Source organism: Mastigoproctus giganteus, chromosome 6 (assembly GCF_048544385.1).
Source record: "Mastigoproctus giganteus isolate SK-2022 chromosome 6, ASM4854438v1, whole genome shotgun sequence".
Classification (NCBI taxonomy): Eukaryota; Metazoa; Arthropoda; class Arachnida; order Uropygi; family Thelyphonidae; genus Mastigoproctus; species Mastigoproctus giganteus.
The window spans coordinates 164,720,255-164,736,206 of record NC_143580.1 but is presented as its reverse complement, the minus strand read 5'-3'; the positions used below and the strand labels follow the sequence as shown (position 1 = coordinate 164,736,206).

The following is a 15,952-nucleotide window of genomic DNA, read 5'->3' as shown; positions in this document are numbered from 1 at the left end:
TGTTGGATTTATTGGAGGAAGATTGATCTGACTGTTTTTTCTGGGAAGGTTTCTGTCTGCTTAGTTTTGATTTTTCATTTCTGGGAAAGGTTGGGCATCCTGTATCCATGGTATCATTAGCATGTAACTCTAGTACTGTCTCTTCATCCTCTGACTGAACCTCCATTTCTATGTTGCTAATCCTTGGTTTCGATTTCTTCTGGTTTTCAATAGTAGCTGATTTCGTTGTTTCTGGCAAGGTTGAGATAGCATCAGTTGGGATGCTGATTGGGGTGTTGCTGGTCTCACTGACTGTAGTTTTCTTATTATAAGTTAGCGCAGTTTTGGCCCAGGCGGCAAAGGAAATATTCGGTTCGATGGAGACATCTGTTTGGGTTGCGGCTGAGCACCTATTTTTTGTGACCGATGCATATGATCGGCTAGGCATGGTTAGCATTATTTGCTTTCTTGCTTCAGGGTATGTGACTTTATGCTCCACTTTATACTTCTGGATTTTTTTCCCTGTTTTCCAAAGGTCACACGCTTTAGAAAATGCAGGATGGCTGCCTTTGCAGTTTGGGCAAGTGGGAGTGGAAACTGTACAGTCTCCTTGGAGCCACAAATAGGACACACAGCATCGCCTCTGCATGCAGTCTGTGCATGGCCGTACTTCTGGCACTTAAAGCAGCGAATGGGATTCGGAATGTAAGGTCGAATCTTGCAGTTTAAGTAACCTGCTTTGACAGAAGATGGAAGATTCAGAGTGCTGAACGTCAAAATAATGGACCTAGTTGGAATTAGGTTGCCATCTTTTTTGGTCATTATTCTCCGAGCATGTGTCACCTTTTGTTCGCTAAGTTCTTGTACTATTTCTTCTGGCGCCTCCGTGGCAGGTGAGAAGGAGCAGCAGTGCGTAGCACACGCTTCTTGATTAGACCGGGGTTCGAGCCCGTCACCACCAAATACGGAGGATGCGGAAAGGTCAGGGAATGACCACCGTATATCCGGAGCAATATGGCCTTAGTTGCTAATGCTCTTAAAAAAAAAACTATTTCTTCTTCAGAAACAGTTAGTAAGTCCCATTCACTGATAACGCCTTTAGACGTGTTCAGGGTGTTATGGGGCGTAACTGACACTGGGATATTGTTGAATGTTGTTAAATTTAACAATTTTTCTGAATGGGATGTTTTTGAAGTTTCAATTAAAAGGTCTCCAGATTGGAGACGCTTCACCATTTTAGGGGATCCAACAACCGATTCTAAACATTTCTGTATTAGAAACGGCGATAACTTGCCTACAGGTTGTGTGGATAATGAGTGCATTATTAGAAATGCTGGCATATCTGCACTCTGTTTTTCAGTCCGCTGTCTCTTCGGACGATTCAAGTCATGCTCTGAATCAGAGTTGACAGGTCTGTAGCTCGTGGGCTCTAGCGGTGGATATGCATCACAATCCATCGTTGCTCCTTTCAGCCCTGGAAGAGGGAATTCCTTCTCCCAGGTTACCGACCCCACCACGTGGAGGCAGGAGCAGTGCCAACCAGTGACCAAGCGATCAGCAGAAGAAGAGAGCAGTACGTTGCTAGCGGGGTTAGCAGTAACGTTGCTAGCGGTGAAGCAGTGACGTTGCTCAGCGAGGGAAGCAGCAGTAACGTTGCGAGCGGTCAGCAGTAACATTGCGAGCGGTGGAGGGTTTATTTAAGCACTAGTACTCGCCCTAGGAAAATCGCTAGAAAATCGCACTAGAAAGATCGCTTGGGAACTATCGCTTGGCACTCGGGGCCAAACTTTCCCATGAGCAGTGAAATATTATCCTATGCAAATTTAACTGCAATACAGTGACTTGTTATGGAGTTCTGAAATCAACATTAGAAAAAATGATCCAGTTAAGGAATACGCAGTATTGATTGTAATATTTGTGTTATATGCATTTATATGTATTAATGATTACAATTTTATATATATATGTACATATGAAATTGCATATAATCCGAAGTCTACTTATCACTAATACCACATTGCTCCAATTAAACAACAATCATACATGTGGTACACTTCAAAAACTTCACTAAAATATAAGTATGCAAAGTCAAAATTGTTTCCCATCCAGTTCCTATGTGAAAACTTCACACTAGTTAAACAGACCAGCGAAGTATGGTCTCCATTACAGCAAATCCATGGTGTGATTGCCCTATGGCTCCTATCAAGGTGATCTTGCATCACTTCTTTAACTATTCATTCTATTATATTCTCTGGCACAAAGGTTAAACTAAGAGGTCTGTAGTTATCCACTTCACCAAACACTCATGTGAACAGAGGATAGATTTGCACATTTCCAATCAGCGGCCACTTTTCCTGAATCTAAGGATGCTCTCATTATAATGACTAAAGGTTTAGTTACCTCTTTTCAGCTTCTTTTAATATAACTGGATAGATTCCATCAGCCTCAAATGCTTTGTACATCTAGGTAAAGTAATTTCTCTTCCACCTTACTTTCTGTTATCATAAAATCATATAATTCCTAATCAATATTCAGAAAAGTCAGGTCAGAGTTTTGTTCATAATAATTGCCCTACTATCTATATTTGGCTGTCAAGAATACTTCCAAAGCTTTGCCTTCTGAAGTGAAGAGTTCAGATCTTCACTTCAGGAGATCTGAACTCAGTTTTTGCTTTTCTGATTTCACTGAATATTCTCTCACACACAGCACTGATATGAGGAACTGTTAAAATCCAAAGCATGACTTGGGATAATTTGTTCAAATGTGATACAGGATGAAATGCTTCCTTGTAGATTTGTTAATTCCCTGATCAATTCTTTTTAATCCTTCCCCCCCCCAATCAATTCTTTGTTCTTTCATAACAGCATCTGGTGGGGTCTCACACAGAAACTGGCATATGTGATGTTGCAAAACATTTACTGTTCCATCTAATTTTGTTATTTTTAATGTCTGCAAGAAGTACTGGAAACTTGTCAACAAAAAGTTTCAAATTTGAAAATGATGCATTGGCCAACTGATGAGATTCATGCTACCTCAGCATTTACAAAAATATCATCTCTCAATGGTAACTTCTGCATCATGTAGTCACAGGATGTTCAGCCATAAAAAGTACTTCCCCCCCCCTTGTTAGTTGTTGGCGCATCAGCTTCTATGGCCATAATGCACCTCCCAAAGTTTTTTTTTTTTTTTGCATTTTACTGTGATCCAAGCCCAAGGTGGGAATCGAACCTGCAACCTTTGGGTTGCCAGGCAGGCACTTTACCTACCTGGCTAGCCCGGTCGGCTTAAAAAGTACTTCCTCACCTCAGAGAGCAAAAGAACAGAATCGTCTTTTCTTGTTTTAAACTCTCCACAATCCTTGGCAGTAGAAATTCCTATAATTATATACGAATCATCATTCTGGTTTAGTTTGCTATGGTAATCAATTTCCAAAATGGGAATGAAAGATTTGAAAACTGTTGGCAAAATAAATTTGAAAATAACATTCTTCAACATATATAGGAGTAACGAACTCAGAATATGGATGTGAGGTACATTGGATTGAAGAGCTATGTTTGGATTTTCAAACATATTCACGTAACATTTACAAGAAACAAAGTGCTTTATTCATGACAGAGGAGAGTAACAGGAACTGACTTTATCCATGAGTAAAAATAGCATGCCTAGAATTATCAGCTTGCTGTTTAGGAATGCTTTAATCAGAAGTTTCCAATTCAGAGTTCTTTTCAATTTGGTCACTCTGAAAATTGCTCACACTGCTTTTTAACCTCTTCTTTAAATAGACTTGTCAGAAGTCACAACATCTATTTATACATTTCACCAAAGACAGCCAACACATGCTTCATTTTTTTTTTTTTTTATTTCAGTGGCATATATTAGTTGAAGCTGTTTAAATCTATCTTCCCTTTTAGCTGTTATTGTTATTTGTGATTCAATGACACAATTGCCTCTTGGCCAAATTATGGCTGTTTGTGATTTGCTATTAGTACAAAATATGGTTAGATATGATCACAGAGATGGTTGCATTTTAGATTACAGAAATAGGTCAATAAGGTTAGTCACCTTTAGCACTTCTAGAGCGTAATAAATTTCTACCAGTATTCATCCACTTTCTCAGGAAACCACGCAACTCCCTTTTCAGCACGCAAATTAACAACATAACAAGGAGGGATTATTACTACCAAGTGTTCAATGTCCTCTTTTAATATCATTATTACTCCAGTTTTTAGATATTCCACAACAGACACATTATCAAAACTAGGAGCCAGAGTTTTTTGAAGGAATCCCACATGGTTTCAAGTCACTCAGAAGAAGGTATCTAATGCTGGCACTGAGAGCAAACTGCTTTTGATTATTCCACAACCATGTTTTTTTGCTATATCATTATCAAAAAAGATATTTCTAAACAACTCCAAGAACCATCATGTTCTATAACAAAATATGCAAATAAAATTTGGTGCACAGCATATCACCATGAAATGCTAAATGTATACCATTTAGAAGTATAGTAAATAGATTTGATGAATTTGAAGTGTTGGTCAAGACATCAAAGGCGGATACTGTGGGGTAGCAGAGATTGGTGTCACACAGATATTAGGAATGCAGAATTGGAATTTGGGGAGTACAATGTGTAATGAAAGGATAGATAGGATAGGAAGGGAGGAGGTGTTATACTGTTAATTAAGAAAAACATAAAATCAAAAGAAGTGCATCCAGTTGACATAGATGAACAGTGCACTGTTGAGTCAGTTTGGTGTGACATAAGCACTGCGAAAGCAAAAATAAGAGTAGGAGTGTGTTATAGGCCTAATGACTCGAATCAGTACAGGAACAATTGTACAGAGAAATAGAGTGGGCTAGTAAATCAGAATCTTCCCAGATATTGACTGTAACTTGTGGGTTGGTCACTCGCACACTAGTAAACTTTTGTGGATTTATTGGATGATTGTTTTCTGCAGCAGCATGTTCGAGAGACAACCAGAGAAGGTAATACTCTTGATCTGGTTTTCTTTTTGTTCGGATTTTTTTTTTTTTTTTTTTGGCTGGTGCAGCATAAGCCATAGGCTTTCTTGCACCATGCGGCTGTTACTAATACTAATACTAATCAGCAGTGAACATTTGTGTATTAAGAATTTGCAGATAAAGGAACCATTAGGTGGCAGTGATCACAGTGTATTGATGTGGGATTTACTTAAAGATATAATTACCATAAGGGGTAAAGTAAAGGGTGTTTGCTTCAGTAAAGGTGACTACAGTGGTCTCAAACAGTTTTTAAATTCTGTACAGTGGGATCAACTGATGATGTTACCAACAGCAAATTCTAAGTGGGAAGCATTCATGAAATTAATCGTGGAAGCTACTAAAAGTTTCATACCTATTAAGAAATATTGTTCAAAGTTGAGGCCTAAATGGTTGTCAAATGAACTAATAAGACTCGTGGCAGAGAAGAAAAATGCATGGGATGCATATAAATTATCAGGCGACACAGAAGCCTATGGCAGATATAAGCTAGTCTGTAATCAAGTCACAAAGAAGGTTAGGCAGGCGAAGGCCGATTACGAGAAATCTTTGGCAAAGGATGTTTAAGAAAAACAGCAAGGATTTCTTTACTTTTATAAACTCTAAAAGGAAGGGGATGAATCTGATTGGTCCAATTGATATCGATGGTTCAACTGTTAATGATCCTGCTCAGATAACAAACAAACTGAATGAGTATTTTGCATCTACATTCACACATGAGATATTAAGGTTTGAAAATGCCAGAAGGTTATCAAATTGTAGCAGGGTGCTTAATGATTTTATAATAACTGAGAACAAAGAGAAGAAATTGTTGAAGTTAAGCATAAGAAAGGCACCTGGTGTGGATGGGATCTATCGTTATATTAAAGGAGGCGGAAAGGAAGTAAGCAAACCATTAACCAAAGTTATGAGAGCATCCCTGGATTCAGGGGAGATCCCCACGGACTGGAGATGTGCAAATGTATCCCCAATTCACAAAGGGGGATCGAAGGGTGACACAAGTAATTACAGACCATTTAGTTTAACTTCTGTTCCAGGGAAATTAATGGAGGCACTGGTTACAGATGCATTGCAGAATCATCTAGACAAGACTGCAGCAATAATTCAGACATGGCATGGGTTTGTTAAGGGAAAATTTTGTCTGACAAATTTGATTGGGTATTATGATGTGGTTACAAAGGAACTGGATGCAAAAAATAATTTTTATATCATATACTAGGATTTCAGGAAAGCTTTTGACACTTGCGAATGGAAGACTACTATACAAATTGGAACAGAATGGTATTAAGGATAAGTTACGACAATGGATAAAAGGATGGTTGAGTGGGAGAAGACAGTGAGTGGTAATCAATGGGTGCTGCTCTTCGAGGAGTAATGTTATTAGTGGAGTCCCACAGGGTTCAGTTTCGGGTCCACTGTTGTTTTGTATATTTATCAATGATATTGATGAAGGTATATCAGGCTTAGTGTCAAAGTTTGCAGATGATACAAAGGTTGGCAGGGTTCTTAATGACAGTAATGGCAGTGTGCTATTACAACAGGATCTAGAAAATTTGGGCAGATGGGCTGAGAAGTGGCAACTGAAGTTTAACATTGACAAATGCAAAGTATGGCATATGGGTAGAAGTAACCCCAGAGAAATGTACCAATGTGTGGTACTACACTTAAGCTGGTAGAAAATGAAAAAGACCTGGGAGTAATTGTACAGTCAGATATGAAGTTTTCTGAGCAATGCAGACAGGCTGCCAGGGCAGGTAATGGGGTTTTGTCAATGATATAGAGGAATTTTGCTAGCAGGGAAAAGGAGGTGATTGGCCCTCTGTATAAAGCAATGGTTAGGCCATGCCTTGAGTACTACATACAAGTCTGGAGGCCTCATTTTAGGAAGGATGTCAATTTGCTTGAGTGTGTACAGAGAAGAGCAACAAGATTGGTGAGGGGAATGAAGGGATCCTCTTACCAATAGAGGCTTTAAGTTCTGCAAATTGCAGCGGGTGGGGGAGTAGGCACCTGTGAGGTGATCTGATTGAGGTGTATAAGGCCTTGAATGGGTTGAGCATGCTGAATTCTGATGGGATTCTTCCACTTGTTCAGATTACAAACCTAGGGGGCATAAATTCAAATTGATGAAAGACAGATGTAGAATAGATGTGCGGAAATTTGTCTTTAGCCAGCGGGTGATTAATTGCTGGAACAAACTTCCATCTGTCATTGTGGAAGTTGATAGGTTAAATAAATTTAAGGAGGAACTGGACAAACATTTAGAGGGAATTGTTTTGTAAATACACTTGCTTTCTTGCATCACTTGCCGCTACTACTACTACATCTATTTTTGCATTTCTTTCTAACCATTACACGTTGTTCTTATGCTTATTTCTATTTGTTTGCATCTGATTCATGTTTTCAACTGCTCGAAATTAAAAAATCACATCTACATTGTAAAAGCTCTTTCGGGTTTTACAATACATGGAAAATCTTGTGTAAATTTCATTGTATTTCTTTTGCCATCTAACTGAAAGGCCCTGTTAACTAGCTTAACACAAGGACTATGAAATTATTTCATATAACATTGAACAATGCTATTATTGCACATTTCTATTTTGCAAAGCCAAGTACCACAACACACCTGATGGCTAATTCTGCTTATGACAATAGACAGATATTCACTAATTTTTTTTAAAAAATCCAAACATGACATAGCTTAATTATTTTTTTTGTGAAAAAGGAAAAGACAGAGAAAAAAAAAACCTTGTTTGGAAAACGGAGAAGAAACATGGATTCTTCAGTGAAACAGAAAATTAGTAGCTAAGCAATGTTTTGCTTTTGTACCTTATTTGATATCAGGATAGAACTGAAATATATGAACTGTTCATATTCTTCATGTTACACTTATTTGTTATAAGCTTTTCTATTATAGAAAAAGTTATAAAAAAAACAGTTATTCATTACTGTTTAGTAAGCTTGATAATAAAACATTAAGTGTTTCTGAACTTGCACTATTTAATACTATTTCCTGGAAAGGAAATGTCCATATTTTATTGTTACAGGCAGTGCTTTTTTTTTGTAAAAAAAAAAATGTGCTGGTACTCATTCTTTGCTAACAGGAAAAATTTAAAATTAAAATGACATGAAAAGTACAATACTCTAAAAAATTATTATTTTTTTTTTATTTTTATGAAAACCCAAAACACGAGAGTTATTAGAACCTATAGTACTTAGTACCATGCTTGGGTTGGAGGTTGAGAAGATGAAAGAAGATATTTTTTCTGACATTAGACTTTAACTTCTGTAGACTGCAAGTTTCAGGAAATATATTTGAAGGAAGATTGTTCCAGAAAACGGCAGTTGAATGAATAAATGAGGAAGATGAAAAGTTGGTTCTGTGAGTAGTTTGAAGTTCGACAGTAAACGGATGCTGGCTGGTGGCAGCACGTGTTCGGACTGTTTTGAAAGAGAGAGCGGGAATTATTTGTGAAGGATGAGCACAATATGAGATACAGATGAAATGATGCCCTTTACACTATTATTGTAGTTACACTATTACATTATTGTAGTACACACTATTATTGTAATTTTTTCTTTAAGAGTTGTCTATGGTGTATCTATACCGATATTATATAGATAATGTGATATAATGCAAAATTAATACATCAGACAACATTTATTATTAAATCCATACAGTGGTTTCAACTGTTTTTTGATAGCCAGAGTTATTTTGGATTAGTGACAAGGAAACCAAACTGTCTTGAGGAAATCAATGTTTCAAATCTATAAACTGTGTTCTGAGAATGGTTCTCCTGTTTGTAGGATAAAAAAAAACTTGGACAAATCCAGTGGGACAACCCACCATCTGTCAGATCCAAGCTAACTCAGTTCCACTTGGGATTTAAAAAAAAAAAAAAAAAAAACTGCAGTAAGTTCACATTGTCAACAGGATTCAACCCATAACTTTTACAATCTGGTAATTAGTGACAGTCATTATTTTGAAACTAATAAGTACATCTTCATCCCTTGACTTTTTATGACTATTTTTAACCCTTCTTCAGGATCATTTTACCCTAGCCTTTTTTTTTTTTTTTTTTTTTTTTTAACTCTTTCTAACCTACACTGAGACATTGTCTGCTAGCAGCAACTCAATTCTTTTCAGTTTTCTTTACCCAGTTTGTCAATTAAAAATTTATAAACATCTATTGAACAGGGTCAAAATGATCCTAAAAGGCACAAGTGCACTTGCCAGTGGATTAATCATTAACACACACACAAAATCTAAAAATTTGCACATGTATATACTCACCAGCTACTTCTGTTCGTATCCTCATATTTTCTTGAAGATCTTCAAGAGGTTGCAAGTATTCAGGTGCCTTTCCTGCTTTAACTTCTTCAAGTTTTGCAGCTAGCTGAGAAGCCCTTTCTTTGTATAATCTTTAAATAAAGATAATATCTACTTAATATAATAAAATACAGCATACAAATACAAAAACAGGATACAAAATACAGCATACTAAATACAAGTATGCCCCTGGCTTGTAGCCGTGAAGCATGTTGTGTACAGTAATGTCCCTTCTATATAAAATAAAGAGTTCTTCTACAAAAACAGGATAAAAAAAAAAAAACAGCATACAAATACAGAAAATAGAATACAGCTTAGCAATAATTCAGCAGGGCTCCAGTAATGACAGATTTGAACCTGGGGAATGGAAACAGGAGCATCATGATCCTCTTTTAACAGAACAGGGATCAAGGGCTTCCAAGGCTTTGATAAAGTTGTATCTGTCCTTCTTGTTACTTATTAGACTGTCAAACTCAGCAATCACACAGTTCACGACAGCATCTGCTTGGGGAGGAATCTGTAAGTGAGTGCAAAATCCCATTGTGGTGAGCCACAAGTGCAGATGATGATCTTAGGCTTGGCTGTGGAGTCCTCCAAGAGCAAGCGTTCCAAATATTGGGAGGTGATATATCGCCTATAAAGAGTTTGGCTGTAAAGACCAACCTCTTTTCCATGATCAGGAACTGCACCCTCGGGATTTCAAGTGCTTGTGCCATCATGGTAGTTGTGGTAGCAGGAGGCAGACAAAGCTTGGTATTGGCCCATTTCAATAACCAGTATTGGGTGGTATAACAGGCACTTAAGGTTTGTAAGTGCTGCTGAGGCCTTATTTTTGCACCATAGATAATGGCAGGGTATATTGTGGAAATGATGAATTTTTTAACAATGAAAGGATGTCAAATGTGTAGCAGCTGCTGTTTTGAGATTCACCTTAGACGAGAAAATTTGTTGATCTGGCTGACAAAGGATATCTTTTGAACAAGTAGAATGCTAAGGTCTGTGTGCAAGGGCACATTTCGTATTGGTACTCCTTCGAGTGAAACATTGAGTAGTGTTGGCATGGATGTAAGGGAAAATATAACCTGAGCAGACTTCTGTGCTTCAAGATCCTTAAGTTGTAAATTGATCCTGTTGCTGAGCTGAATGGGGTTGTTGCCAGGGTTAACTTGCATTAGCAGTTTGAGGTCATCAGCATAGCACAAGAGACCATTCACAGAGGCAATAATGGGCATGATAATAGCCATGAAAGGCACCTCCGTAGCCAGATAGGCAGGAGCAGCAATGCATAGTGCACACTTCTTGATTAGAGCGGGGTTCGAGCCCGTGACCCACCAAATACAGATGATGCGGAAAGGTCAGGGAATGACCACCGCATATCCCCAGAGCAATATGGCCTTAGTTGCTAATGTGCCTAAAAACCAAATAACAACAATAATAGCCATGAACAGTTGCTAATGTGCCTAAAAACCAAATAACAACAACAATAGCCATGAACAGGAGAAGATATTCGGCAACAGAAAAAAGGTTCTCATTTGATTGTGCTTAGCAGTGATGAAGAGAAAAAAATTTAAATGAACGTACATTATCTGACATATATGTATGATGTATCACAGTTTGTAAGAAATTTGTTCAGTTATTACTATTTTTAATAAAAATTGTGTATTTTTGTTAGCTTTTAGAACTGGTTCTTAGTCCCGTATAACACGACTTTGCACTACATGAGATTTTATAGGAACCTAACTACCGCGTTATATCAAGGTTACCTGTATATATCCATCGTGTTACATTTCATTTGATTATCAAATAAAGTACTTCAGGTTTTAAAAACTCCTATAATGATCGAAGAAGTCTTTACTAAAGATTCATGTTCATGTGATGAGTAGCTATGAGATAAGATCTATATAGCAGTGATTCTTAAGTGGAGACAGGTGTGCAATGGGAGTCGGCTGTCAATGTGAAATTCTGCATAAATGGTGCCCTAAGAATATTAATAAAAAAAAAAATAAAAACAAGTCCTGAAATTCTGTATTCTGTTGGAGTTGCTACTCCAGATTTATAACACTATTTCTGTGAGGCTTCTTCCAACACCAAGTAATTTTTAAGCATCTGAAACAGGTTTTCATTTAGGTGAATATGCATGCATTTATCTATGAGTGTGTGTGTGTGTGTGTGTGTGTGTGTGTGTGTGTGTGTGTGTGTGTGTGTGTGTGTGTGTGTGTGTGTGTGTGTGTGTGTGCGCGCGCGCGTGCGCGTGTGTGAAAAATTGGGATGTTATCACAAGTATACTGTATTTAACTGTAAATATGGAAGTAAAGAAACTGCTTATTTTTGTTATTAGATTCTTCTGAAGCACATGGCAGATTTAGAAAAATATAAGTTGCTATATAATTTTTATATAGCAACTTATATTTTTACTTTGCATATTTTTACTTTCTTTAACCTTTCTCACTTCTTTTCTTATTTTTCTCACTTTCTTTTATTACTTCTAGGTCTGGCAGTCTATGGAATTCCTCTCAAAGAACAGTGGCTATCTATAACCAATCTGTCTCCTGCCACTTAACCATCCCTTTATCAATACATAGTAGTAATTTGTCCCTTAATACCACATTGCTCCATTTTTACATTAATTGTACAGTATCAAACACTTTACTGAAATCTAGGCATACAATGTCATATTTATTCTTTGAATCCACTTCCTCTATAATAACCTCATAGACTGATGAAGTATATAATCAGACTGATGAAGTACACCCTCCCTTTAACAAACCCATTTTGTGATTTCCATGTGGTTGACTGTAGTTATCTGATTCACCCTTTGAACCACCCTTGTCAATATGAGATACATTTGCACATCTCCTTTCAGAAGTACTTTCCCTGAATCTAAGGATGCTCTCATTATTATACCTTAAGGTACAACTACCAGTTTTGCAGCTTCTTTTATATAATTGAATAGATTGCATTAGCCCAAGGGCTTTACACTTTTAGCTGAAACAATTCTCTTCAACCTTACTTTCTATTATAAACTCAATTACTACCACCAATCAGTATCAGACAGACTTTTGCTAAGCCCACCCCAAAAAACTTCTTGATGTGTGAAGTAGATAAAATAATCAGTTTATCAGCAATCTGTAAAGGATCATCAGTAGTAATACTATTTCATATCCCAGCTGACCAATGTGATTCATCCCTTTCCTTTCCTTATAGCATTAGCATTAGTAGAGGCATATGATGTAAGGAAAGCATCAGCCAAAAAAAAAAAATTCTTCCCATTTAACCAATCCATTCACTTCAAAAGTTTGTCTAGTTCAGTCTTGGATTTATTTAAGCTGTCAAACTTCCACAATGACAGATAGAAGTATGTTCCAGCAATCAACCACATGCTGGCTAAAGGCAAATTTCTGCACGTCTATTCTATAACTGTCTTTCTTCAATATGAATTTATGTCCCCTCAGACAATTAATCTGGGTAAGAAGAATTCCATCATCGAGCTTGCACAAACCATTCGAGGCTTTATACACCTCGCAGGTGCCTAGTCTCCAGACACCGCAATTTGCAGAACTTAAGCCTTTCTTTGTAAGCACAACCCTTTGTTCCATTCACCAATCTCATTACCTTTCTCTGTACTCATTCCAGCAGCTCTACATCCTTCCTAAAATGAGGCCTCCAGACCTGTATGCATACTCAAGGTGTGGCCTGACGATTGCCTTATACAAGTGGATAAACACCTCCTTATCCCTGCTAGCAAAATTCATATATATATATATCACTGGCAAGACCCCATGAGCTACTTTTGCAACCTGTTTGCACTGCTCAGAAAACTTCATATCTGACTGCACAATTACCCCCCAGGTCTTTTTCATTCTCCACTACCCTGAGTGTAGTACCACACAGTTGGTATATTATGGGGTTACTGCTACCTATATGCAATACTTCCATAGCCAAGTGGTCAGAAGTGGAAGTGCAGTAGCACACGCTCTTTGAGTAGACCAGGTTCAAGCCCCTGACTGCTGAATACGGTCTATCTGCCAACCCGCACTGGACCAGCGTGGCAGATTATGGTCCATTTCCCTCAGCATGAATTGTTGAGCAGGCTTCCATCCTGCAGTGGGTTGATAATGGCTGCACTTTACTTTTTAATTTTTACTATATGCAATACTTTGTATATGTCAATGTTAAACTTCAGTTGCTGCCTCTCAGCCCATTTGTTCATATTTTCTAGATCCTGTGCAGTAGCATACCATCCTTACAGTAATTAACAACCCTGCCAACCTTCATATTATCTGCAAACTTGGACATTAAGCCAGATATACCTTCATCAATATCATTCATAAATATGGAAAACAACAAATCCCATTGTTGGTCTGAACACGGACTCCTATGGGACTCCATTAATAACATTAGTCCACAAAGAGCAGTGTCCATTGATTACACTTCTCCCGTTCAACTGTTCCTTTTTCCATAGCAGCAACTTGCCTCCAATCCCATACTGCTCCAACTTGTACAGTCTTCTGTGTGCAACAGTATCAAAGGCTTTTCTAAAAATCAAGTATATGATATCAAAATTATTTTTTGCATCCAGTTCCTTTGTGACCACATCATAGTATCCAGTAAAATTGGTCAGACACAAGACTTCCCCTTAACAAACCCATGCTGCATCTGAACTATAACTGCAGTCTTGTCTAGATGATCCTGCAGTGCTTCTTTAACCAGTGACTCCATTATTTTTCCCAGAACAGAAGTTAAACTGACAGGACTAATTCTTGTGTTTTCTTTCGATCTCCGTAAATTGAGGATACACATCTCCAGTCGGTGGGGATGTCCTCATAATCATGGCTAAGTGCCTCCTTACTTCCTTTGCTGCTTCTTTTAATATAACCAGATAGATCCCATCCACCCCCAGGTGCCTTCTTTATGTTTAACTTCAAAATTTTCTCCTCTACTTTGCTCTCAGTTATTACAAAATCATTAACTCTCCGTCAGAGTTTGAAAAGCTTCTGGCCTCCACTTTCCTACAGAATTCCTTAAATGTGAATGTAGATGCAAAATACTCATTCAGTTTGTCAACCAAGAATCGAAACAATCAACAATAATAGTATTAACATATATAAAAAAAATTCCTTGCTGCTTTTTTCTTTGCACTCCTATCCACAAACTTCTAATAATCTGCCTACTGTATGGGGTTCGTACTTGTAGTATGGTACACTTTCTTTGGTCAACTGATATTTCCTCGCTAGCTTCTTATGTATTATCCTGGCTACCTGGTCATGTCTATGAGTGTACTCAGTCTGGGTGATCACCTTGCACCCCGCGGTGTTGTGTTGGATCGTTTCTGAAGCCAGGTGGTATCATCGACATGTGTCATCTGACATTCCGGGCTCCTTTACAATTTATTTTCTATAGTTGCGTTGATTACCTGGTCTTGGATGCTGAGCATGAATCCTTCAGTCTCGGGGAAGAGTGTCCCACTTGTGAGCCATGCATTGGAAGCAATGTTATCGATATGATCTTGATAGAGGTCATTGTAGTGTCTACAATGGAGTATCTCATTTGCCCATCTTTCTAACTTCGTTTCTTGTGCCTTCTGGGTGGGAGGGGGTTCCTCGCTTAGGTTGAGTGGGGTATACCAATTATCTATCTTCCTTATGGCCTGGTGTAGTTGTGCTGTGTTGTTCTCGAAGTAATCCTTCAGGTCAACTATCGCTGTTTTCTGTTGCTCTATCAGGTCTATCAGGTCCCTTCCTTCCTTCCTTCCTCTTTCCGAGCTATTGTCAGTCTCTCCACTGCTGATTTCGGGTGGTGTTGGTGGCTCTTGTCCTTGTCTTTCGCATGATAGCTTTTAGCTCGTTGTTAGTCCAATCTATGATTCCAAAGGTGTATGTTGGTACTGGAGCTGCATAGGTGTTTATGGCTTTAAATGTGTTCCCTTTAACTTTAACTGTTATATTTTTCAGTCAGGCACTTCTTGATTTCCTTGTGCTCTAACTGCTGAGGCTGCATCATCCCTAGGTATTTGTAGGTCTCTCCTTCTGTAATAGCTTTGATCTCTTTACCAGTCAGCAGCTGGTAGTTTCGGCCAACTAATTTTCCCTGGGGCAATGTGTGGGTCTTGCATTTGTCTAGACCAAATTCCATCCTGATGTCCTTGCTGAATTCTTCTGTGATGTGGAGTAGTTGCTGGAGTTGCTTCTCTGTTGCCACGTAGAGCTTGATGTCATGCATGTACATTAGGTGGGTGAGGGTGTACAGGTTCTTTCTTTCTTCTTTGAGGTTATATCCATACTTGCTGTGTTTAGCATGGTGGATAGCGGGTTGAGTGATAGACAGAACCACAGTGGGCTTAGAGCATCTCTCTGAAAGATTCCTCTTCTAATGGGGATTGGCCTGGTTGTGATGTTCTCGACCTTAATGGTGGTACTCCATTTCACCATCGTTGCTCCTAGGAAGTTTATCACTATCGGATTGACCTTATAGATCTTCAAGGTCTCTATTAGCCAGCTATGAGGTACGGAGTTGAAGACATTGCAGTAATCGATGTAGGCCGTTTATAGGTTGCAGTGCTTCTTGTAAGCTTGCTCCATAACTGCGGCATCTATGGTTAATTGCTCCTTGCATTATTATTATTAG

General features: G+C 38.2%; 1 protein-coding gene across 3 annotated transcripts in view; it reads right to left on the bottom strand.

The window, feature by feature from the left end:
* Brms1 (breast cancer metastasis-suppressor 1-like protein) overlaps window positions 1-15,952 on the bottom strand; it is a 279,251-nt gene that overhangs the window by 201,569 nt on the left and 61,730 nt on the right. For all 3 annotated transcript variants that reach the window (XM_090375460.1, XM_090375459.1, XM_090375461.1), the window contains exon 3: window positions 9,293-9,420. In XM_090375460.1, coding sequence (XP_090231586.1) covers window positions 9,293-9,420 — 128 coding nt within the window. The remainder of the gene's footprint in view (window positions 1-9,292; window positions 9,421-15,952) is intronic.